The sequence below is a fragment of the Stylophora pistillata genome, chromosome 4, assembly GCF_964205215.1.
Source record: "Stylophora pistillata chromosome 4, jaStyPist1.2, whole genome shotgun sequence".
Lineage (NCBI taxonomy): Eukaryota > Metazoa > Cnidaria > Anthozoa > Scleractinia > Pocilloporidae > Stylophora > Stylophora pistillata.
The window spans coordinates 29,958,914-29,985,293 of NC_142522.1; the positions used below are offsets into that span (position 1 = coordinate 29,958,914).

A 26,380-nucleotide genomic window follows, 5' to 3' on the forward strand; every position below is an offset into this window, starting at 1 on the left:
AAATCTCACAATAAACAGACCGTGATAGTAACATATTATGTCATTATATATATTCCCCTTTGTATCAACAACAGAGATTATAATGTCAAAATACTAGTTACAGAGTAAATGTTGTCATACCTCAATCCAGCTTGTTAAATTTATCTCTAACTTTCAAAGGAAACTATTGAGACCGCTCTTAAACAACTATCTTGAATGTAAACTTTCGAGATGGCATCGCCACTTTGAAGTCAAACTATATAGCATAGGAAATTGTCGAGAGAATATATACCTTTGGCGGTAATATATCAATTTTCTTGGTCATTCATTCTGCTTCCGAATTCAACTCTTGCCAATAAAAAATTTACAAAGAAGTAGAGCATTTTGAGAATGACGAGCTTATCCAAGGGGCACTGATGCTCACCGAGAATTGTCTGCCCTCGCATCAGTTTCCAATTTCAAAGTTTGGGAACATGCTTCACAATACCTGTCATACATCTCTACGACATCAATCCCTAAAATAGCCATCCAATAAGGACCGATCAGAAAAAAACCTGTCGTGGTCGGCACGTCGCGTGAGGCCTCATTCAAGTGTGACAAGGCCATGTTGATGAAACGTACGTAAACTTGGCCAAGTTTTGGTTTCCTCACGATAGACATCTTGCCTCACGTCTACTTTGCTGCTGCGGTTATCTTTATCACAACTTTGAACTTAATCGAAAGAAGGAAATTTACCATTTGAGAGGGAGTATGGAGCTTCAGTGTTTTTGAGTTCGGCGAACCCAGACAAGGAATATTGAGATATGCGGCTTGATTGATGTGAAACTGACGAAGACTTCTTGTGAGAAAATGTCGTGTTTCTTAAAGTTTATTGCTTCGTGAACAAGTAAAAACGGAAAAGATCTCAGAGTGAGCTATGGTTCTCTGGCTTGTTCACTGCTCAAGAGAACAGACGCAAGCACGCTTCGATCGGACGATGGCTAAATCTGAACACGTCGAACACGAAAAATCAAGCCCTTGTTTGTTAGTACTTGTCTGGCACGAGCTCGAAAAAAAAAATAGACATGGGTACTTCTTCACTTCTCACGAGCAATGAATCGAATGGTTCAGAAGGTAAGCTGATTTGGTATTTTATTTCAGGTCCGATGAAGTGAGGTGCTGCGTGTCACGATAAGAGTAGGTGGTTTTGTGCGAGGCCTCTAAAAGTTTAATGTGCCTTATTTATTTTCGAATGGCAAAAGTTATTCACCTCGCACTAAAAATTATCTTTGCTCCTAATCAGAAGCCATACGCAGACAAACATTGATATTTTACCCGCTCGACCTGTAGTAGGCACTGTTAACGCCATCGAAATGAGACATCTATAACAGTTAGGTTAGGTCAATAGTTGGGATAAATCCTTCTGTGATATTGTGATGTGTTTACGCTTGAGTCGTTTCAACCTGAAAGCAGCGAAACGTATCTCAGTAAATGAAAATTAAGAATAGTGCTGCTTTATTTTTATGATAATCGTAGACTAGGCGGAGAGCAGATAACTTTTCCTTATACTGAATGTTAGCTTCGTTGGCTTTTTAAGCTCAACTCCGTTTAATTAAAAGTTAATTTGTCAATCTAATTACATTCACTGACTGACTTTTCGCGCAGCTTACCAGTGTTGTATATAGATTTTCTTTCCCATGACACTTCTAGAAAAATGTTATCGATAAAAAAGTGTGCATATGAACAATTAGCTAGTTAATAATAATCGTAGCCTGTCCAGTCGCGCTCAAGTGCCTGTAAAAACCTCATCTGTCAAAGCGATCAAATCAAAATAAAAATTGTGCAAATCGGTGGTAGTTTCTAGATTCCATAACAGGAAAATACTCCTTATCTTTAACCGTAACCGGTCTCCAATTTAAATCATTCTAGAAATGATTTTCTTACTATGTGCGGATTTTAGTCACATTTATTGGCACATAAACATTTTGGGGAAGACTTTTTGTCTCCTATTTTGGTTGCGATCTTCAAACCTTGAGATATCAATCAATCGAGCTTTTTGAAACTGCGGCTATTAATTTGATATGGCTAACAGCGACACCCAAATGTAAGGACCGTTGTAATTTTGCAACATGATTCATTCTTTTCTGTGGAAATTTTTTCGGACATAATTACATTTTGTACCTAGTGTTGCCAGCACCTCAGAAGTTTCACTACTATCGTGCATAGTTGTCAGTTTCATTTTGCCGTGGAAAACCTTGTTATTTGATAAATAAACTGCTGTGTAAGGTCTCTGTCTGCCGTTCCAAAAATTAATGCGCACAATTTTGATGCATAATGCATATTGCAAACAGGTCTTCAAGGAACATTCCATTGTTCTCGTTGAAAACACACTCAATTAGCTCTACGAATGGCTGGGAGTTGCACGGGAATATGCGAATTCATTTCTTGACAAAGCACTTGCGTGACAATAACAACATGCGATCGCGAATGCAAAGAAGAAACTGTTTTAAATCGAAAGAAATACGTGAAGTTTTTTCAACGGGATCATGCAAATTATATATGAAAAATCCCAGGAAGGCCTGAAGATTTTCAAACTTCCTAAGGAAATCTTGAACATTGTGTTACTTTTTAATCAGAGACGAATTTATAGCGTGACCTAGAATTTCACTGACTTCGTTTTTGAAAAAGTGAAATAATTATATGTGGATTTTTTGCAAGGTATTTTACTGCAAATGACAGAATATAGCTGATGAATGGTGGCTTTAACTTCCACTGCCTAAGTAAATTGACTAGATAGTTGAGATTTTGAGAGAAAAAAAGCCTAAAGCCCAGTTTGTGGTGCCTATTCTGTACTGTAGGGCATTATATACGATATCCGTAAGCCGGGCTCCCTGTGGATAAACTCGATTGTTAACACTTATTTTCTCATGTTATCCGTAGTTTTTTAGGTGCTTTCATGTTGTTTTAAATTGTCTCGAGATATTTTCAGGTAATTTCAGATGGTTTCCTTGGGGGTTTCAGATGGTTTCAGGTGGTTTCATCGATGGTTTCAGATGGTTTCAGGTGGTTTTAGTAACTACGTCCGTTGATGACCTTTAGACCCAGAAATCACGCACAATACGCTTTGGTTGCCATGGTTCGATGCCACAAAAACAAACAGCTACAAATTCAAACTAAAAAACCGTTACTTTAATCAGGAGCTCTTTTTAAAGAGAATGACAGGAAAACGGCTGAAAGAGCAAAGCTTTAGATGGCTTACAATGGTCCATGATAACCGTAAGTTTGGATATCGTTGTGTAACTGAATTCGGTGTTAACAATCATTTGTACACATCTCTCAAATTATATGATAATCTTGATCTAGGTATCTAGGATGAGCTACTTGTTATGAAGAAATACACTCATCAGGAACCTTTTTCTGCTTGACGGTAAAATTTAGATAAAAACTTTATTGTGGCTCATTTGCTCTAAACACGAAATACGCTGTTATTAACAAAACCACTACATCTATCTCCACACAATGTAATTATATTTGTTAATTCTAAATCTTCACGGCGCGATTTTTTACAGTTTAGACAGCCCCACAGTTTTTCCTTAAGGAAACAGGAAATTTAGCCGTTAGGAATCGTTACACTGTTACAGTGTAAAGCATAGTTTATTGAATAATACTACAACACCACTTACGCAACTAATAGCTTATAATTAAGCGAACCTCAAACTATATCAGTATAACCTACTAAAAACCGTTAAACAATAGTACATAAAAACAGTGTTTCCTTACTCGGAACTGGTTAGCTCAAATGACCATCACAAACCAGTTTGAAACATAATAACCAAAGGCTTTTAAATTAATGTTTTGAATTAGTGTCAATCACGATTCTTGTCATCAAATGAGTCTAGTAATAAGGACAAGGACACTACTTCTACGACGAATAATTGTCGATAACCACAGCAGCGGCTGCTCTTGAATCGTTTTGTGTCTGCAGCCATGTTTCTGAGCTTTTTTCAAAATGACGGCGTCCCTAGTCGAATTTTCAGGACATTGAAAGATAGTTTTCGAACGATTAAATTACTCTTCATTGTCGGTTTCCACTTTGATATGGACGTCTCATTTTGACAACAAAGGTTGCACATGTAACTTGAGGATATTTGGAACTTAAAAAAAAAATCAGCATCATCTCACATAGTGGCCTGATAGATTCAGTCAGATTTTGTTTACGTAACGAAACAGAATTTTGTTCTGAAGTTTGTAGGTTAATTGTCTTTTCCAAGGCAAGTGAGGTAAAATTAATGCTAGGGATGCATTTCATATGAATATTTTTGGCATTTTGTGTACCAGAACATGAGGATAAAACTTTGCAGAAGGGCTGGGAACATTTGGGAAATGATGTAATCTACACTAGAAGCCACGGGGAGCTTGATTTGGTTCGAATGTATGACTAATTTTGGACAATACATAGATGTAAAGTGACACAATCCTGAACATAGGTTTCTCTTTACATTTACTATAACTATTGTATTTGGGATTGCCTGCGTTTTCAATACAGAACACAGAAAAATTCAGTTGATGTAGGTGCATGGATATGGGATTGCAAATGGAAGAATTCAGGGAAAAAAGATAAGTGCATAACAGGATCAGAACACAAGCAATAGTTTAGTGAGTCATTTGTTTAGTAGTACTCTGAAGTAACATTACATTAACATTGCTAATAACTTTTAACCCAAAAAGATTTACAGTTTGACCTGGAGGTTTTATCTCACAAAAGTTCAATAGAGATAGCGTCAACATCATAGATTTCAGGAACAGTAATCAGAGATATAACTTAAACATAACAGAGTTCAATTGCAATGTACAGGCAAATGCATGATAGTATCATATGATTTAAAGTACCAAAATTTTTCAAGTTTCTTATTATTGAAATTGTAATTTCATGCCAGTGTGTTTCCCAATTTTCAGCTATGTGGAGACATGAAATGAATAGGTGTACTTGACATCATCATGTAAAATAAAATGGTCAACTTAACATGCTATCAAAGTTTGTCCTTCAGCTGAAATCTTGCTCAGGAATGCAATTTTGTTAGTGGTTACCAATAGACATAAAACATCCAAGCTTTTTTTTATTTTGGTCAACTACCATGTGTATCAATCAGCAAAACCTACTTTGTGTAAACCTGATTGGTTTCTAGTGTAATATATTGTTGCAGAGCCTAGTTTACATTTATACTTGAGTTTTGCACTAGTGATACATCAAAAAGGCACCTAGCTGTTTTCAGTCAATCAAGAGTGTAATTTTAATGTATATCAATATTGTGATGAATTAACCACAACCAAACAAGTAACTGAGATGGAGTTGTAGTCAACCAAATAAAGGCCTAATACACATCTATAGCTACCAAGTTTAAATATCAATGCTTATCTGAACCATTATGAAGAGAATTTAAAAGACTGCCAAGCTTACAGGTAGTCATGAAATGTTAATACTAATACTAATAATAATAATAATAATAATAATAACAATAATAATAACAATAATAATGATATTTATACAGCACCTATCCGATGATAGATCTTGGCACTCAACAAAGTGAGAGGAAATTTAAAATTAAAGTTGATTAAAAGTAAATAAACTTAAAATTGAAGTAAAAGCATATAAAGTCTGTTTCCTAATGGCTAAAGTAAAAGTTCTCAAAAAGGTAAGTTTTAAGTTTATGCTGAAGGAGATTTAAGTTCTCGCATGAGCGTATGAACGTTGGGTAATTTGTTCCAGAGTTCTGGGGCTGAAACGGAGAATGCTCTAGAACCATAGGTCTTAAGGTTAAAACTAACAGGATTCAGATTGAGCGTAGAGGATGAACGAAGCGATCTAGACGGTGAGTTAAGGTCTGAATAATTCTGGGCATTACTTGGAAAACATCACATTTCAGTTGTAACTTTTAACTACTAGGCTCCTCTAGGCTATGGAATATAGGCTTTGTAAAAAATCATTTGTGAAAACCAAAGCATCACATCATTCCACATTCTGTGTTGTTCAACTACTTGTTTCAATACTGGCAAGTAAAATACATTTAAATAGAACATCATAAGCACTTAACTCCAAAAATGATCCTTAGTGTGTGGTAAGATATCCTTTGTTTTCACGAAATTGTCATGAGTGCCAATCCTTGACCGGTATTTTTCAATCGAGATTCCCATACTTACTTTTTTCGTTCTGAAATATGCCTCCATGAATTCTCAACAGTGCAAGGAGAATGCAACTAATATACAACTTATTTCACTTTATGGCACTTTCAGGAGACTTCAGACATTTTCAAATGCTTTCAGTCACAACTTGGTAGCCCGGATCAATTTCCCTCGAGGTCTACTTCAACCCCAAACACGCAAACCTTCCTCTAAACTTATTGGCAAAGTCTTTCAATATGATAAAGAATGGCGTTTTTTCTTTCGTTGTGATACCATAATGTAACTATCTAAGGAAAAAGTTAATTAAATTTCAAGTGCGAGGCAATCGTGCGAAGCGATGTGTAAAGCATCGCTACATTGGTAGGGAGAAGACTGGGGAAAACATTGACCATTAAGCATAGAGTCTGGGATCTAGCAATGATTACGATCGACACGCAAGACAAAAAAAGACGCCAGAAGATGAAAGAATCATGTATTCCTATTTAAATTCACGACTCATACTCAAGAGTGGGTGTGCAGCTCGAACTAGGAGCCCGAGTATTTAATGTCGTCCGACAAAGTTACACAGAGTAGTAAACAACTAGTCATCACCTCTCGGGCTAAAACGTTTTGTGTGCCGCCGCCTGATATGAAAACCCAAAAAACCCAATGGAAAAAATGAGAACGAATTCCCCATCCAAATGCAGGCGCACCGACCTCTGGGGGTTAGAGGTAAAACAGCTTAATTACATACGAGATAAAATTTAACATGAAACTAAAAAAGTTCGAGAGCTGAGATGATTACATTACAAATGTCAAACCTTTATAAATACGCCATACAACAAAAGACTCGATTAACGCCCTAGCGGCCCACGTGCTAACATACCAATAGGAAAATATTTACTTTCTCAGTTGTCACTGCCACTTATAGTTTAGCTCCGCCGAATGTAAATACATTTCTTTATTGATATTATCATTACAATTTAAACTTTCTTGATTTTTGTAATCAACTGTGAGCTTCAAGTAAACTAATTATATATAATTTCTTTCAATTTTACTAGTAGCCAGCGGGCTATTAAACGTGGTTTTTTGCTAGCCCGACCAAATTTTTACTAGCCTCGGGCTACCGGGCTAGCGGAGATGTCGAACCCTGCATGTCATCGAGTTTTGCCATAGAGAGCCTGTAGTCGTCTTCTAAGAGCTCATAAACATATATGAGAGTACTTATTCTCAAACAAGGACTGTTCAGATTGCGAAATCTCAGCGGATAAGGCACTTTTTGAATGCATTCTTGGCCGCCATTTTGATATCGTGTCACGCAAAAGCTTAGAAATTCAACCTCGTTTTGTGACAAGGCGAAAACCCTATGAAACTAGAAATCTGTTGAAAGATAATTCTTCAGCTGTTCCTATACGTAACTTAACTAGAATCTCAAAAGGATTGATAATTCCTTATTATTTTTTTAATTTTGACGACGGCAGGTGAAACTAAGGATAGTTTTAAAACACGGCACGAATAGGTTTTTTATACACTCTTTTCATTAGCGGCAAAGAAAATTATATGGTTTTTTGGGAATATTTTTCCTTTTAGGGAGTATGGTTTGTAAAAGCGTTCATATCAATCAAAAGGCTGGAGCCTGTTAACAGCTAATTATGTAACAAGTTCAAAACTTGAAGAAAGATATTTACTCGTCTCGTCACGAGCGTGGGACAATGAAAAAATCGTGTACCCCAAAGATTCGGATTCCTCTCCCCACTGGGCTACAGATACTCTACTGTTTCCAAAAACATTTCAAAAAGTGTCATCTCTTCAACTACTTTTCGACTTTTCGTATTTTTCAGCCGGACCTAAGGGAAATTTTTTGAATGCAAATGCTCTTTTGTTTGAAGAGGAGGGCATTGAGAGTTTTGGCAACTTTCTAGATAGGTTATTCGTAAACCTTCTGTAGGCACAGCGGAGAGAAATGCTGACGAAAGCAACATAGTCAGAATTAATCTACCATTGAAAGATCAGGTTTCAGCTAATTCTGTTCGGAGACAACCATGTGTGATCTCAGTAATAAGATTGGCCTCGTTTTGCAGCCAGTTTTTGTAAGTAAGAAATTAGAACAAGACCTAAAACCTAAAGAACCCAAGCCGTAAACTGTTAATCATCGATGCGTTGTTTATCACTTTGTATGTGATCTGTGCGATGCAGATCATGTCGGCTATATGGCCTGACAACTTTTTCAACGTGTCGCTGAACACAAAAATTCGGCAATTGGCAAGCATTTTCATGAAGCGCATGGTAGGAGGGATCGTTTGAATGATAGTCATTTTAAGATTTTGAGAAAGTGTCGGAGCAAATTTGATTATTCAGTGTTTGAAATGCTTTCTATTAAGAAATTCAAACCTAATCTGAACGTGCAAACGGACTCCATACGTGTTAAACTTTTTGTTTAACCCACAAATTATTTTCTCTTATTGTTCGTTTTTAGTATTTATAGAACTTATTTTTATACATTCTTGACTTGATAATGACGTTATGTTAACGGAGAAACGCCGTCGATTTTAGCTTTCTATAGCTTTTTATCGTTTTTAAATTTTACAATGTTATCAAGCAACGTTTTGTCGCAAGTTTTTATCGTCAATTGTGACACAAAACTTCGGTTTTTCGGTTTCGGCGTTCTTTGCGCTTTTCATTTCGGTTTTCGTCAAAGATACCAACGGGTTTCTGGTTTGGTAGTTAATGTAGTTTTCGGTTTTGGATGATTTTGCGGTTTGAACCCTAAACAGTAATCAAAGGCTCCTAGGAATTACCTTATGGTATGTCTTATTCATTCCATAGCGGTGAGAACTTTAACTCATTGCAATCTCCCTCCAAGAGTGCCGGCATAACGCACCTTTAAATCACAAGTTGATTACTACTAAAACTGAAGGCTAAAAATAGACCATATGCGCAATAACAACAGACACAAACTTAAGTAAAGGTTTCAAGACGACGTCTATTTATGCGTAGATCGCTGCTTTTGAAATAAGGCCTCCTACAATTTGCGACACGAAACGATATGAAAATCTGCGATACTGAAATGATGAATATAGCTTTCTCAATTAGCTTGTGTTCATCCGCCCCCTACCCTCCAAAAGAATATCCGCGAGGCTAAGTGGTGTACCGCCGTATCTGGAAAAAATGTTGCTAATAAATTTATTGATGCATAATCTGATATCGTCGCTGGACAAATGTAATTATTCGTCAGCAAAGCGTTCCCTGTCATTATTCCAAAATTGGTTATCTGTTTCAGTATAGGGAACGACAAAGAAAGTCCTTGATAATGCTTTATTTTCTAATTTTTTTTTGCGAGGCTCACGAAAAATCTCGCTTTGATTGCAAGTTGTACCCCTCATCCCTTAACCCCTATCCCTCACCCCCTAGCCGCCGTGTTTTTCCTTGTAAACCAATTTTGAGCCCAGGGTCATTTTGGCTCTTTGTCATGATTTGGCGGTAAGTACTTGGTGTAATCCTTAATGTATGTTAATGAATGCAAATGACCGTGTTCTTCTGTGTTGATGCGTATGGAGGCTTTCACCAAGTACTTACCGATTTGGAGACCATAACGCTGACAAGGAGCCAAATAAACCAGGGCTCGAGATTGCTTGTGCGCACATCTGCAATGGAGCTATCCGCTGATATTTTCCTAACAGGAAGGATTAAAAAAAAAGTGCAAACGTTTGCACGATTTGGATGTGTAGTATATTACTTCTTATAGGTATGAATTGTTCAAAGTTTTTTTTGTAACTTGTGTCTTACTTTTAACAAAGTTCTTTTGTTTGATTTCAGTACCTCGAGAGTGCAGAAAAGCTTTGACGACTATTATTGCAACTCAATCCGTGGATGATAAGCAATTATGCCCGGCTACGCATTATCAAGTTCAGACAAACAGAGCATTGACCCAAAATATACTTGTAGCGCCTGTGGTTTACTGTTAAGAGATGCCATGCAAACTGCTTGTGGTCATTTTTATTGCAGTTCCTGCCTAGCAAGTCTATTTCGGTGAGTTGTCGAGGCTTTCTTGGTAGAGAATTTTCTTAATCGCAAGAGGAATAATTTGTTGTCTTCAACAACATTTTTCTGACCATATATCAGTCTCAATAGGCTTTGGATTTTAATTGGATGGATAATTTAGCTCAGACAGTTAAATGAAGTCTTTAACATATACTTGATTAGCATCCTGATGAGCAATTTTGTTTGACTTGCTGCATTCTGTATGAAATTAGCTGCTCCCATTTTGAGGGCAAAAAACGCATATCTCATTTATTTATTTATTTATATACTATAATTCACAAAGGTTTCCCATCACTGTGAATTTGCATGTGAAATATACAAGTTTATTTTCTGTCATATTATAGAAATGGATCTACTACTATGACATGTCTACAAGACCACAAAGAGTTTCTTCCAAATGAGGTGAGACATTATTATCCATACTCAAAACCAGTGACTTAAAATGTCTTTTTAGGGTCCCGCCTTCCCTTTCTTTAGGAAGATGGTTACCATTTGAAAATAGGCAATGTTGTTTCTGTGGTTTTACTTGAATCAAAGCAAGGTTCTTTTGAAGAAAGGAAAATCTTAAATAGTTCTTCATAATCAAAAAGAAACGTAGTTCATTCTTTCTGTTTTTGTGTGTGTTTCTCAGCAAAAATCTGAATGCAACCATTTACATGTGATCAGGGGCCTTGTCAAGGGCCTCTTAACTGCTAAGCTACTCTGGCTAACTTTAAGCTATTATAGTAGCCTAATATTACCTCCTCTAATAGAATTTGAGAAAATTTAAAAAGTGTGAAACTTGTAGTCTAAAAGACATGCACTTTAAACAAAATTTTTAGACTCATAGTGAAGGCTGAGAAGATGTTAGACAAGGTAAAAACTGTTTTAGATCCACTTTTCTTTCCAAGAAAAACAAAATGACTAGTACCATTTGTCTTCTCACTGAGCATGTAGTGGACCTTCAAAGGCCAATTTTTTTTATGAAAATACCTCTAAAAACTCAATACATTGGAAAGCTTAAAAAATGCTAGTCAAGGGCATAGGAAAACCCCAGGATTGTTCCTCTACTGATGTATTTAGCTGCTAATGGTTGATTATGCATTTTTCTGTCAATGCCATGCTTACATGCTAAAAATTGAGCCACAATCATTCCAAATAACAGGCTTGTTTTTTAGAGTAAATATTAAAATGTGTGTGAGTTATACACAAAAATGTATCTTTGGACAGAATTCTTTGGCACACCAAAGTGTGATTAGGTAATTAAAACATGTCAACATAAATGACTACTGAGATGTTTTTCATGGAAAAAGATTGTGGTTCTTAACTTTTGATGGCTTACACATTTCCTGATCTCAGTCGCATTTGGTAAGAAAGTGAGAAGGACTTTATTTGACTAGGATAAAATTTGACAGAAATTAAACTGTTGAACTCATGGCCCTCATGCTTTTTGGTGAACTGTGCTATCAGTCCTGGTATAAAACTAGAATGTGAATTTGTGAAAGATAAGGAGGGGAAGATTTTTTGGGAGAAAGGAAAAAAGAAGCCTTGCAAAGGTAAATGCAGCAAAGGAAAGAAATTCAATTAGGAATGACAGAAATATGGTGCTATAACAGATATGGGCAAGCAATCTTGGCTGTTGCCAATCATCATTAAGTTCTGATGCAGCAAGGTTGAGCCACATAAAACTTGAAATTGCTGGCAAAGGAAACTAAACCAAGGTCTGTCTTGCATAGTTCAGAGGTGGTGGAGTAGGGGGGCAGCCAGCCTCCCCACATTTTGGTGTGAAAATGTAGCTAACCCAGCTTGATTATTGGCAAAATATTCAGTATTGTGATTTTTTCACATATCCTTAAATCAGCATTGTATCCAAGGAAATATTATGGTGTAAAATGTATATTGAACAGCTCCAGCCTGTATTGGAGAAGCTTACCAACTTCAGCCATTCTCCATTAAACTAGAAAGTGTATCTAGGAAATTGGACATAATTTTATTTTGTCTGTTAGAACCCAATTGCATGCTAAGCAGAAAGATTTTAGACTGTCCTTGATAAAAAAGAAAGTGAGTCACAAATAGATTATGGACACCCTCCAAACTGTAAAAATTGCAAAGATGTTTGCTTGTGCTAACGAACAAAGCAAAGGGCGCTTTAGAAAGTTTGAGTAGGGGTATGCATATGGCTGGGTGAAAGATAAGCCCCCCACATTTTGAATGCTTGGCCACCTTTGTGGATAGTATCCTGCAAAATACCTTTTTGCTGATAGACTCCTGGGAAATTGTGGGATGTCTCTGCGTTGCTATTGGTGGTGGGCATTTGAAGTGGTGTTTCAAAAAATGTTTTCAAAATATGTTAGAAAGTATCCTCTTGGTTTTCTTTTTTTTGTCAGTGAGTCTTCTTTGAACAAGTTAATAGGTTTTGAAAATTTGATGGATTGCTTAGAAATTGGCCCAAAAGAATTCCTCAATGCCAACCTAGAAAACTGTGTCAGGGATTTGTGTTTTTGAAATTCATCTCCTGCAATGCCCCCCAACTTGATGCGTAAAGGACAACTGTAAAGGTGTACGGTCATTAGGGCTTGGTTGGAAAAGAAGATGACATGGATAACACAAACCAAGCTATACTGCAATTTAGCCATTTTTATTTTTTATTTTTTATTTAATGATTCACCCGAAGGTGGGTGTAAATACAATAGGACTCTAAGTCCCCTCCAAGATATTTACACCCTTAATCCCAACCCCTAAATTAGATTTAAAATCCCAACCCAACGCATTAAGAAAAAGAACAAACATGTAGTACATATTTTACAACTGACTGCGGAATTAACAAGAACAAACTGTAAAAGCATTAACTTTATGACAAATAGGACAAATCAACTTAAAGGTATGAACATTATCTCCATCAAATATTTGATTTAACCTTAAGAAAATAGAAAGATTTGAGCTTAGTTTTAAAACAAGACAATGAAGTTTCAGCTTTGATATGATCGGGAACAGCATTCCAAATATTAGAAAGTCTTACAAAAAATGAATCCCTAAAAAGTGAAGTTCGAAAGTAAGGTGTTGCTAGGTAAATTCGCGATGCACCACGACGTGATTTGCTATTACAAAATTTAACATAGTTTTCTATGTTAAGTCTAACGATCCCTAGTTTACATTTAAGAAAGAAAAACAGGTCTAAATATTCAAGCCAATAATTAATGGGCAGTAAATTAAGATGAATTAGACGGTGTTGATAGCTCGTGTTCTTGTTTTTGCAAATGAATTTAGTAGCTCGTCTGTGAGTCCTTTCAATTACTGGAAGGTTCTTAATTACAGACTGTGGGGCCCAGACCTGTGAAGCAAAACTAAAATGCGATCTTATCAAAGAAGAGTAAAATAAATTTAAAGAAGAGTATAAATCAAAGAAGAGTATAATAAAGTTAAAGTTTTTTCATTTTTCATTTCTTCCTAAGGCCATAGGCCTTAGGAAGAGATCTATGGTAGGATATCAACATGCCAACTGTCCCATTTTTATGGCATTGTGGCTCTGTACCTACTGTACATTGTATTTACAGATGAACACATTTTGCTTATTTTCTTCTGCATTTTGTATTGTGCAAAGTTAAGGACTACTATGGCTCTGAAAGTTAATTTTTTTGATTGTGTTATACTCTATCTTTTAAAGGCTCAAAACGTTTAGCAATAGTATGAAAAGAGCAACAAGAATGATGACAAATAATTCTTTAAAACTTTCCTGTCTTAAGTAACCTTTGGGCTTGTACCCATTTTTATTGTTTGTCAGAGTTAGATTAACACATTTTGTTTTCAAAACTCCAATGACAATATTACCTATATTTCCAAATTTTGATATCAGAACTGCAATCCAAATGCATGTTGGCTCTTATAGGACAGGAAAAAAAGAGCTCTTAAGACCTTCTCCAGAATTTCTTCATGAACAGAACAAACTTCTTTGCAATCTTTAAATTGTGCAGACTACTAGAGCTTATTCCAGTTTCCTCACCATGAAGCAACTAGGAGTATTACTACTCCCCCCCTGGATGGAGTGCGAGTCCATCACAGGTTATCCCCTCCCAGCATTTCATCAGGCTTCCCTGACAGTTAGCTGGTACCCTTTTATATTCCTGGGTTGAGGAAAGCAATGTGAGAGTTATAAAAGTGTTTTGACTAAGAACACAACACATTGGCCAGGCAGGTCTCAAACCCAGACCTTTTGACCCAGAGTCCAGTGCACTGACCGTTAGGTCACTGCATCTATACATGCAGACTACTAGGAATTCCCCAAAATCCCAATAAATTTGCACAGAAAGTAAGGTCATTTTTACCAAGGAACTCTTGTGGAAATTGCTTCATACAATTTGGATAATTATTACTCGACAATTTTCCCAAACAAATTTGATTACATGTTGGTAGCGACTCGATTTGTAGTTCCACGTTTGTAGGCCCAAAGTTTCAATAAAAGGCTGGGATCTCAATATGTCTTGCAATAGATGCGGGCTGTAAATCTAACCATTTTGTTAGTCATAGAAACATTTTATTTTTACATTTTATTTCTCTTAATCAGTTTTATGCCTATTTCTGTAAAGGTTTTTCCTGATAACTTTATGAGGCGTGAAGTACAGGCCTTAGCTGTTCATTGTACTTTTGAAGAGGATGGATGTAAATGGAAAGGGGAAGTGAGACATTTAGAGGTAAATGGATTTAAACATTTCTCGACCGTGTTATTGATATTTTCACCCGGTACTTTCCAGGCGTAAATTTTCCACTGGTGAAAAAGTCTTGACAATTTACAAAGCCTTAAAGTTTTTCTACATGTTCTTATCGCAGCACTGATTCGTTCGAACTGGACATCATTTTATCATCTTTTTAAAAATTCGTAAAGACAGATAAGTTAATAGTGGTCGGTGCATATAAGCAAAAAAGCAAAGTTCGTATTTGTCAGTAACATTCTCTATTTTAAAACTAAGTTTACTTTGCCTCTGCAGTAAGACCTTTAAGAACAACATGTAATTCTACAATAGTACTCTTACTAACAGTACAACTGATAAACCACAGAGCCACGTGTTGTGTCCTTGCAGAGTTCCAAATGGAAATCTGTAATTCAGAATTTCGTAAAATAATGTAGGTTAGAGAAAAATGTTGCATAAGAGAACATCAAAAATGGGAACGGGAATACAGACGAAATCTAACGAGACGAAATTGTCTTCAAAATAGAGCCACCTGAGTAACTGTGAATTCCTTAGAATTCCCTGTGTACATCCTGAGTGTGGCGCGCAAGTGAAGAAATCAGATCTTACTGAACACTTGGAAAAGTATTGCAAGTGCAGGCTAGAAACTTGTGGATTCTGCAAGAAACAAATCAAACTTAACAAGTTGAAGGTATGTTACATACTAATACTTGGTGTTGTAGATTGTTCTTTTAACTGTGATATGGGAAACATAGGTAAGATATTCTCGTTTTACAACCTCTCAGTCTACGGAGCACAAACGCTTTCTTTTGATTTGTTTTGTTTTGTTTTGTTTTTCAATTTCAATAGTCGAAAGGACAACTGTAAGGGGAGGGTTAAAGCTCCTGCTGGAGAGTCGTGGAAGGCAAGGGAAATTTTGAAAACTGATGTCTGTGGCACGAAGTATTTAGTGTTTTATACCCGGTAATCAGTTTTGTGCCCACAGTTGGAGGCTTCGGAATACTTAGAGCGTATTTCTGAGAATATCGAGACTCGATGGACAATCGCAAAAAATAAATATATATTTTTTATTTTGCCATAACATTTCCGTGGATGAATGTATTTAAGGAAAAATGGTTGAAGGTTCTATCGACTTATTTACATACATACATACGTTAGTTGACCACTCACCATGGGGGCTTTTCAGGGTCAATTCCCACCCATCCCACCCCAGGGGAGGACATCCACGACACAGTAATCTCGTGCGTGGGAAATTAACGTCTCCTACCCCTAACCCTGCAGGAGACGGGGCCTACGGTTTATTCGTCCTTATCCGAGAAGACCAGAATATCTATCCATATCTTGATTATAGAAAGGTAGCAAATTCTCCTCACTTATTTTAAGACCATGAGTATCGGTCCGGCCGGGGCTCGAACCCTCGACCTCCCGCACAACACAATCCGGCGCTCTAACCAACTGAGCTAACCGGGAGGCGGTTATTTTATGGGAGAATCATACATCTCAGTGACACAATGTATTGTCATTAGATAATTCATTTCCGAACATTAATTTGGTGAAAATAACCTTAAAAAAATAAAGAAATAAGCTTTAAATCTGCTGCATTTAGCAGCTAAAAGAAAAAGAATTTTTCGATTTGTAGCCAAAGATAGTAACTTCTAAGAAGAAGACTCGCATCGCGCCGGCAGCCTTCAAGCGCGCAAACGTCAGCGTCCACGACGATCTTGAAAATTTAGCTTTTGAGTAATTTAGAACAGGAGAGCAAATTGAATATGCTTTTAAGGTACTCTTACAAAATTCAAGAGCCAAGCCGCGAAGGGGTATAATTTTAGGCCGATGACTTTGCTTTACAAGAATGCCCGTTGTAAAGATAAAAAGAATTGAAAAAAAAAAATCACTCGTGTTTCGTTTGAATCTTTTCTGATATTATTACATCCCATTCATTTCACAGCCGAAGCAAACATCAAAAAACATTTTAATTGATTTGGCTTAGGCGAAAGTTGCAACCCCAAGCTCAACGCTACTGAAAGTCAATATCACAGGCGAGTAACAACTTTGAAAAACTCACTGCTAAGTTTCACATCTGAGACTGGACCAATAGTTTATACAAATTTATTTTGATATACGGATTTAAAAAGGTCGATTGGCTACAAACTCGTTAATAATATCAGGATGGAATCTCTTACAGCGGAACCTTCTATTCTGTTTTCCAGCATACCATGCATTCGTTAATCGAATAAATCATTCTTTGCCATGGCACAGTTATCATACTTAACATAGATGACTATGTGCCGGAGAGCAATGGGCAAAACAAGTAACCCTGTTTTGGCAAAACTGCTTGTCATCCTTTTTGCAGGCTTGAATGTCATTATCATGGGATACCTGTCGGCGGGTGTTGGTAGTAAAGCGCACGAAGTGCGATTGAGATTTTCGTTTTCGTCATCGCCGTCTGAAGATATGAAGAGACGAACACCATGGGTATTTAAGGCACTCCTCATTTCTCGAGCGACAAACTTCACGTCCAATGTCGTTTCAGTGGATTGGCCGATAGCAAATTTTGCATCGGAGTAAGACTTTAGAAAGCCTTGTTTGAGAGCTTAGTCTTGCCCGATAGTTTTATCTGCATTTGTCCTAGCGACAATAGTAAAAGCAGCATTTAAAATGCTGCCCACACCCTCTTCCAGGAGGGATTTTTTCCAAGCTACGCAACGGATAGCAACGTCACGGTGAGCTTCTCTGAGGACTTGGTACGCTGCTCCAGCGACAAATGTAATTCTAGAGAAGATCGCCCCTGATCCATCCTGGAGACAGGAAAATACTGACTTTGGCGTTTCTACATTAGCTTTCTGTACTGGTTTTTCTGTTGTGTCGCCATTACCTGCTGGTCCCTTGACTGAGATCTAGCGATTCCCACAAAGACTTGGAGTCACCGGGAGAAAATTCAGAAAGTTATGAGTTGCCATTGCACTCCTAAGAAAGTTTTTTTTATTTTTTTTTTTTTTATTGTCAACGGCAATATCGGCACTCAATCAGCGTTAATGAAGATACTCTGAAAGCCATCGTGTCAGTGCCATCTCTTAAAAACCTGGCTTAGATAATCAGTGTGCAATCGCGGGCAAGGAGAAAGGCTTTTCATTAAAGAGGAAAAAATACACTATGGCATACTAAGTTCTCGAGCAACAAGGAGTCTCCTTGGACTGATGAAATATCTTTTTAAAGATGGAGTCGTTTTATTTCATCCATGACTTGAATTAATTTCACACATTTCAAACTCTAATGCTGCACAAGAAAGTTTTCGAAATAGTAAAACATCCTTTCAAAGGAAAAGGATAGTGTATTACTTGGGCGAAATCATGCTTTCGTAGGATACTTTTTACGTTTCTGGTGACCGCTGAAAGAAATACAAAAACCTGCATATTTAACAGGTAAAAATCGAATTTCCAAACTTTTGTAAATTTCTCCCGTAAAATTAGTCGATGGAACCTTTATCCAACAGGAATGTTATGGCAAAATAAAAAAGACTCCGATTTTTTGCGACTGTCCGTCGATTCCCGATATTAAAGAGATTTAGTACGACGTTTACGTGAAACGGCAAACGTCAGTTTGCTCATTCACGTTTCACGTAAAATAGCATGAACCTTGCTGCTTTAGCTTCGCGTAAGTTGGCGTTGTGGTTAAATTGAAGGCGCCCTCGTATGACTTGCAAGGAATAGTTTTGGTGCTCTTTTACCAGCAGTCAACTTCTGCTCTGTTAGGGAAAAAGTAAAGAAAATCTTGCGCACACGGTAAAAGCGAACACTTCTATTATGGCTGACAGAATATCTAACTGATCGAATTCAATGTACGGTAGTAAACGGCCAACACTCAAATGTGCTAAATGTAACCTGCGGGATTCCCCAAGGATCGGTACTTGGCCCAACATTGTTTGCCTTGTACACCAGTGACCTACCAAGTGCTGTTACCTCTGGCTTTGTCTACATGTACACAGATGACACAACCGTTTACTGCATCGGGGACACTGTCGACAACACTGTCACTTCTTTAAACAAAGCTTTATCGGAATTGAACAGTTGGTGCCTAGAGAACTCTTTAATTCTTCACTCGACAAAGGGTGAAGCTATGCTGTTGATGAGGAAAGCGCACATCGGGCCACTAAATTCGGTGACAATTGGGGAGGATCGGATCAAGGAGGTGAAACACTCTCGTCTTTTGGGTGTTACTATCGACGAGAGTCTTTCATTGACCCACCACCTTGCTGATGTAAAAAGAATTTTGTAAACAAACTATGCCTATTGAAAAGGAGTTCGTTCTTGAACAGAAACGCCCGATTGGACTTATACTCCAAGATAATACTACCATCAGTTCTATACGGACTAGTCGTTTGGGCGGCTGCCCTAATGCAGAGCTTCTACATTCGCTAGAAGTACTTCACCGTAGGGCGGCCAGAATTATATAAAACTTACCCCGAGAATTGCCTACCGAGGAAGTTTACCGACATTCGAACTGGAATACTTAAACCCTCTATTATAAACTTCGATTAATTAAACCACTCCATAGCGTGTTTATAGGTGAAGCATCTACGGCCCTGTCATACTTAACAAACAAACCATGCACCCACCACATACAATTTTCGAAGGAGTAATAATATAATCGTCCCGCGTTTTAACTCAGTTTCTTAAAAACTATTAGCTATAGAAGTGCTATACTCTGGAACGCTGTCTCAGAACATTTCACAGACCAGTTTTCAGTTTTTTATCGCAAAGTGAAGATGGACTCTTATGTTAAGGATCTCGATTTTAGCGCACAGTCGGTCCAGTCACTACCCAGGCACTACCAAGATTTTAAATGCTTTTAACTAAATTTATGTTTTAAACGCTGTAGTCAATTTACGTAGAGATAATTAATGTAAATCATTTTTATTATTCTTACTGTATATTTTGTAGAGTGATTTTACGTGACACTATTCTTATTGTTATTGTAATCATATTTACACGACCCCACAAGCTCACAGCTTTAAACCTCATCGTGTTTAAATAAAGGATATGATTGATTGATTGATTGAGCGAAACAGATTACTCTCACATAGGAGCGGCAAAGCGCAACCGGCAAACGCGAAAAATGGCGGGGAAAACAAGGTCACGTAGTCACTCTTGCCGTTCACGTTTTACGTAAACGCGGTGCTAAATCTCTCTATTCTCAGAAATTCGTACATAAAGACATCTTTGAATAGGGTTTATATTTGTTTTCATGATATAACTTGAGCTGAAGTCCTCTTTTCAAACCTTAATTCAGCATCACCATGAGACAGATTGTCCAGCATATCCAGTTGTATGTCAAAAGTGTAGCAAGAATGGAATTCCTAGAGCAAAGGTAAAGTCTATTTCTTAGTTATGATTCAGCTTTTTGTCTGTTTAGAAATTCTCCAATTCAGACCCGAGTTTAATGTTATTTCAAATTCGTCTTTCTTAGGTAGTTAACTTTGAGTCCAAGAAAAGTCAAAATCTGAGACGTTGTAAGGAAACTTGGCTTACTTTAATTTGCGAAACGCAACGAAACGAAATGAAAATTTGTAATTTCGAAGTAGAAATCTGTAATTTGCGAAATAAAAATCTCAAATATACAATCGAAATAAGATTGACAAAAACAGTGAGTGAAACAAACATTTATAAACATCAGGGATTCTCGTATCGCATATATAGATTTTCATTTTCCACTTCACAAAATACAGATTTTCATTTCGCAAAGTAGAGATTTCCATTTCGCGAATTACAGTTTTTTATTGCAAGTTACAGATTTTTATTTCGCAAATGACAAATTTTCATGTCGTTTCGTTTCGCAAATTACGGTAAGCCATATGAAGCAACTTTTCCACTTGTGATTTCATTCGATTTGTTTTCAAATGCTCTTTTTTCCCTAAAATTTGAGTTGTCAAGCTCGGGCTGCGCAGCGAGCACAGGTCATCCACCATTGTTCACAGTCTTTCTTCCCTTTTCTTTCTTTCTTTCTTTTTTTTTTTCTGTCTTTCTCCGCCACCGACCTCAAAATATACCATAATTTTAATTTTGTTTGCTCGTTTGACGCTTATGACATTGCTTATCCAGGCATTACGAAGAATGCGTGTCATATATCAACCTAGTAACGGCCTATATTTAATTGTAGCTTATGGTAGAGTCAGAGCCTCAGTGGCGGGTATCGGAGCACAGAATGCGCACATGTAGGTCTGAGGTTCAATTTATTTATGAAGACTACGTATTTCTTCCATGTCTCACGCTCGCAACAAGATGGATTTCAACTTTTTCTATAGCAGTTTTTCGCTAGCATAGCTTTTTTTTTTTTTTTTACCATGTCTTCTGTTAACATCCTTTTTGTTTTGTGCGACAGCTTTTACAACATCATGATCCAGTCATGGGAGACTGTGATAGTGTACAAGGACCGTGCCCATTTTCACAAATTGGCTGCTCTGCAACCGAGGTATATATTGACAACATTTAATTATGACAATGTAGTATAGCACCTCGATAAACTAATGCCCTCAGAACTCAATGGAAAAGAAAATGTAATCACCTTGAAACACTCCATTTCTAGGAATTCCTATTACCAATTTATGCACGTGTATACACCAAACTCACGATCCTAACCGTGTTGCACTCTCGGGCCCCGTCTAGGCCTAGCTTTTGATACAGAGACATCCGGTTCGGTCACAGTATAGCAGTACATATTTCCTCCAAAGCGTTCGTAGTATTTGCCACATATGATATTATAAGCAAAAGGAAACAACTACTGAAGTAAATGTAGAGAGATATGCTTACGCTCGGTCCTTACAGGATCAATTTGAAAGCAAAGAGACTGAGAAAAGTTTGTGGAAAGCTCTGTTGTGTGTGTGGGTTTGATGGATTATTTGTCTAGTAATGTGGCTCTTGTATGTTCATGAACAATGTTGTGAGAGTACTTCGTCATTTGCGTTGAATCGTCTTTGCCTAGTAGTCGTTGTGAGTAGACCGAAATCTCTCTTAATGGTGCACTTCTCTATCACAGGCCCTTACCCAAAAACAGAGAAAAGAACACCTGGAGAAACATAATACCTTTCACACTACTCTGCTTTTGCATTACGCCATACGAATGAGCAAAGAAATGGAAGCACTTTTAGTGCGTGATCCCAGAATAATGTCGAGGGATCCACACATCGTTTCAAATTACGACAGCGTAATTGCAGATCTTCTCGCTCAAGTTCAGACGCAGGCAGGTGAAACGAGGAATTTACGCGAAAAATGCCAAGAACACAGCGAGAGAATCACCGTCTTGGAGAGAAAAGTGGCCTCAGGAAATCTGTTAGGTGCCGCCGTTACTACTGCCCAAATGCCTGGCGAGTCCAATGGTGGTACGCAAAACCCTGAAATTACACGAAGGGTTACTAACATTGAAAACCGAACCGCTGACCACGAAGTTCTTCTGGTAGAGAACAATCGCACCATGGAGGAAGTTAGACGTGACATGGGTAATATGAAAAGGCAACTTGACACCACACAGGAAAGCTCCAGGAGGCATGACAGAAGGATTGAATCTATTGAGCACACACTGGCTCTTAGAAATGTAACCCTGGCTGATTTAGAGGAATACGTAAGACAGCAAGAGTTCTCAAGCTACGATGGCCAGCTGTTGTGGAAGATTTCTGATTATGCTCGCAAACGAAATGACGCAGTGACAGGTCAGCAGGTCTCTTTCTATAGCCCTTGTTTCTACACCAGTCGCTATGGCTACAAAATGTGCGCCCGCATTTATCTGAACGGGGATGGAATGGGAAGAGGAACGCACATCTCGATCTTCTTTGTGGTCATGCGTGGTCAGTATGACGCGCTGCTCCGCTGGCCATTCAGACAGAAGGTCACCTTCATGTTGCTGGATCAGGATAACGTGGAACACGTGATTGACGCCTTCAGACCTGATCCCAACAGCTCATCCTTCCAGAGGCCAAGAAGAGAAACAAACATCGCCAGTGGGTGCCCGATGTTCTGTTCGCTTTCTGAGCTGAATAATCATGCTTATGTCAGGGACGACGCCATGTTCCTGAAAATAATCGTGGATACGTCTGATCTGTGAAGAGGAACTTTGAGTTATGGTTTGTTACTTGTTTTAAATTTAGTCTTTTTTTTTTTTTGATTTAACATTACCATTGCTCTGACATGATGTGTATATGTTGCATGTAGGTGATACATGGCAGGTGTTATCGTTTGTTTCGTACCTGAAATGAACGTCATTTTTTTTGTTTGACAGGACAGTTTGTATTTTGATTTGATTTTCGCATCTCAAAGTGATGCAAGAAAAAGTCAGATTCCCTTTATTTCTATTATGACAATTGAATCTGTCGGCTTGCTCTCCGTTAAATCGTCAACAGAATACACGACCGCGATCGATACAGTGTAAGTTCTATGTTCGGCATGTCAGAATCATTTAAGGATTGATAATTTATGTTAATATTGCTATGCAATTAATGTAGGTGCAATGTTTTTTCTAAAACGGTAGCCATTTGCTTGAGCGAATGACGTATAATGCCGGGAAGTAAACGTAATGCAGGGTGTATTAGGTGGATTTGACGATCCAACTCTTTTTCTTCTGTTTGGTTGATTTAAGTGCAGTTTTTGGGTTGACTCATTAAAACCGCAATAACTTTTTGTTTAACTCGTAGTAATCAGGCCCGATGAGCTAAGATATACCCTCTAATTAATTAGTTGCCAAGTGTACGCGTGAAATAATTGAATACACGAAAATGAAACGAGTAATTAGCTTTGAGAAACATAATCTTGATTTCGAAGAAACGCATGCTTACAGTGTAGGCGAGCTTCTCTCTTCTTTTTATATTGTGGAATGCCTTTCCTCGGTGCGTGGAGATTTTAGATTTCAGCTGGACTCTGGCGCCATCGAGAGAATATCGTCAACATTTTTATAAAGAAAGTTTAGGAAGGAAGTCGGTTTTGAAACATCTAAGGAGTGAAAAGTCACGCCTTCTGCAGGCTTCTCCGTGAACGACTGAAGTGCATTCGAATCTACTTTGAGACTAAAACTTCAGCCTCGCTATGAGAGCTGACTAATATGGGATCTCAGTCACAAGGAGAAATTTTGGGAATTTTTCCAAAGTGGTTTCTAGAGATGGTCAATCAGAAAATCTTGACTTTGCTTCATCGTTTTTTTTTTTTGGTGTCTTTTGCGCTGACCTCCTCGCGGTAGACACTGGGAACGCTTTTTGTTTGTCAAGTGGGGGTTTCTTTGTGGGTTCTTTTTTCGCTCAAAGCAAAAGCAGTCAATGAACTGGGAGCAATTGGCAGTGATAAATCGTCCGCTGGATCACTGACTTAAGGTGGTTAAACTAAGGGATGAACTGTGGACAGTAATTTACCAACTTCAGTCGTCCTTAGGTATTTTGGAAAATTATTATTAGTTTTAGCAACAGGGAAGGTCTTTCCGACTTGAGGTCGACTTGAAGATAGTTTTTCTTAGTGATCTAAGGATTTGAGATAGAAAAAGTTTGTTTTCAGTTTTGTTTTGTTGGGTGAATCGAGCTCCAGGGACCGGGTGGGTTTTTTTTTTTTCTGCAAGGGGTCATCCGGTAGTAAGCGGCTAACAGCGCATATTTCGGGAGCAGTGAGCAGTGTATGCGTGGGTTGTCGAGGGTCTCCATCAAGTTGAACGTAAAGTTATGCTATTCCACAACATAAAACAGAATGGGGCCACCTACTCTCAGAGCCTGTTTTTTTTTCGATTTCTCGAAGGGATTATTTACTATCTGAGCACGCAAATAGACTAGAATAATTTCGTGAAATTACCTGAAGTGATACACCTGTCTACTTGAAGGAGTTTAAATCGAATTCAGTAATTGCACGGATGAAGACACCAAGTCAAACTAGCTAGTTATAGTGGATTATTTTTCGTAGGTTAAACGCTGTTGTTTGATTTTCCTTCCACAATTAAAGGAATGATTGTTACTTTCCAGTGTTTCTTGTATGCATTGTATAAATTTTCTTGCCAATAAAACATGAAAATGTCATACTGGATCAACCTTTCATTCCGCAGTTCTCACCCTTTAATGGCAATCCTCTCATAATAGGGTTAGATGAGAGATTCTTATTTTTTTGTATGTAAAACTACCTGAAATCAATACCATTAGTCGATTAAATTCATGATGAGTTAAAAAAAGCTTCAATCAAAGCCACTTTCTAGACGATCATCGTTCTCCAAACTTGACCTCGTTGAGCAGTGACAACGCGCCGAACAGTAGCTTGTTTATGTATAGTGGCAGCAGAAAAGGACAACACGAAACGGTTACAGTGTTTTGTTCACTTGTTAAACGGAGCGTGAGAGGAAGGTTTGATTCGGGTCGAAAAGAAAAATGCACTGAGTTTAGGTCGTTACCAGTGGCGGATCCAGACCTTGAGCTGAGGTGAGGGCGTATTTGTTTATGTTTTTACCTGCCGGCTTTTCTTCCCTCTGCCTTTATTTTTTTACCACAAAAAAGGGGGAGGGGGCGTGCCTCTCCCCTCAACCTGCCACTGGTTACGTGACCCGAAGCAAACCTCTCTCCATTTTTCACTACGCTGCTACTATCACGCTCCTTTTTACTAACTGAACGCTGCAAAAGGCTAGCAGAGCATTCCTATTTCATACGCGCTTTTTAGTCGCTTGAAGCTAGGGGAAGGGCTCGTCTCGCGCATGACCCTTTATCTATTCTTGCCGCAAGCTTGCCTTGGCTCGGAGGAGAAACCTCAAGAATTACACCTGCTGCTCTGTAAGTTGATGTATTTGTATATGGTATGAGCTGATGTAACCAGTCGCTTAAATTATCAATCGTAATGGTCTGAGTCTGACATGATACTACAGGCCCAAGCCATTCTCCTTTTTACTCTAAACAGTTCCAGTGATGCTTAATGTTACTAATATGCGGTTAATTGTTCTTTCCTTCCCATCGGTCGAGAGCCTTTGACATTACCTCCAAATATCCAACAGTGAACAACGGTATACTTTTGCAAAATACCCTTCAACTGTGCATTTTTGCAAATAATATTCTGCTCATATGTAGTTGTATACATACCAGTCCTTCAAAAACGCCAGATTCCTTCTAAAATTTGTCTGAAAAAATTCCCAAAAGTAATTACCATAGACTTGCGTGGTGATAGGCTGATGAAACAATAATAGAATTCAGTGATCCCAAAATATCGTTACAGGTCAGTTATGTCTCGAGTCCTGTTTTTGTTTGGCAAGTACGTGATCTGTTCGATCCTCCCGCTAACTGATACTTTTCACAATAATGACAAACAATCTTTTAGCTGATTGGCACCTGAGAGTCAAGTTTGTGGATGACACGTCTGCCATAGAAATACTACCCAGGAACTCTCAGTCTGCTCAATACGATTGTATCTAACATTCACAATTCTCCATGGACCATAACATGAGACTAAACCCTACTAAATGTAAAGAGATGTTAATTAACTTAATGTCGTTTCCTAATTTTACTCTCAGACCATTAGTTATTGGTAATAACAATATAGAACGCGTATCGACTTACAAGATTC

General features: G+C 37.9%; 1 protein-coding gene across 4 annotated transcripts in view; it reads left to right on the plus strand.

Annotated features, from left to right (window-relative positions):
- Nucleotides 1-24,858, plus strand: part of LOC111342792 (TNF receptor-associated factor 2) — a 69,700-nt gene extending 44,842 nt beyond the window's left edge. Inside the window, exons 1-9 of one of the 4 annotated variants that reach the window (XM_022949910.2) lie at nt 3,165-3,234; nt 3,322-3,385; nt 9,934-10,146; nt 10,503-10,560; nt 14,721-14,825; nt 15,349-15,513; nt 20,112-20,189; nt 21,201-21,290; nt 21,855-24,858. In XM_022949910.2, the coding sequence (XP_022805645.1) occupies nt 10,001-10,146; nt 10,503-10,560; nt 14,721-14,825; nt 15,349-15,513; nt 20,112-20,189; nt 21,201-21,290; nt 21,855-22,916 (1,704 nt within the window). In that variant the 5' untranslated portion in view covers nt 3,165-3,234; nt 3,322-3,385; nt 9,934-10,000 and the 3' untranslated portion in view covers nt 22,917-24,858. Of the gene's footprint in view, nt 1-559; nt 1,093-3,133; nt 3,235-3,321; nt 3,386-9,933; nt 10,147-10,502; nt 10,561-14,720; nt 14,826-15,348; nt 15,514-20,111; nt 20,190-21,200; nt 21,291-21,854 lie in introns of those variants that run through there. The other 3 variants (XM_022949909.2, XM_022949911.2, XM_088759283.1) reach the window with 3 other exon arrangements.
- The last annotated feature ends 1,522 nt before the right edge of the window (nt 24,859-26,380 follow it).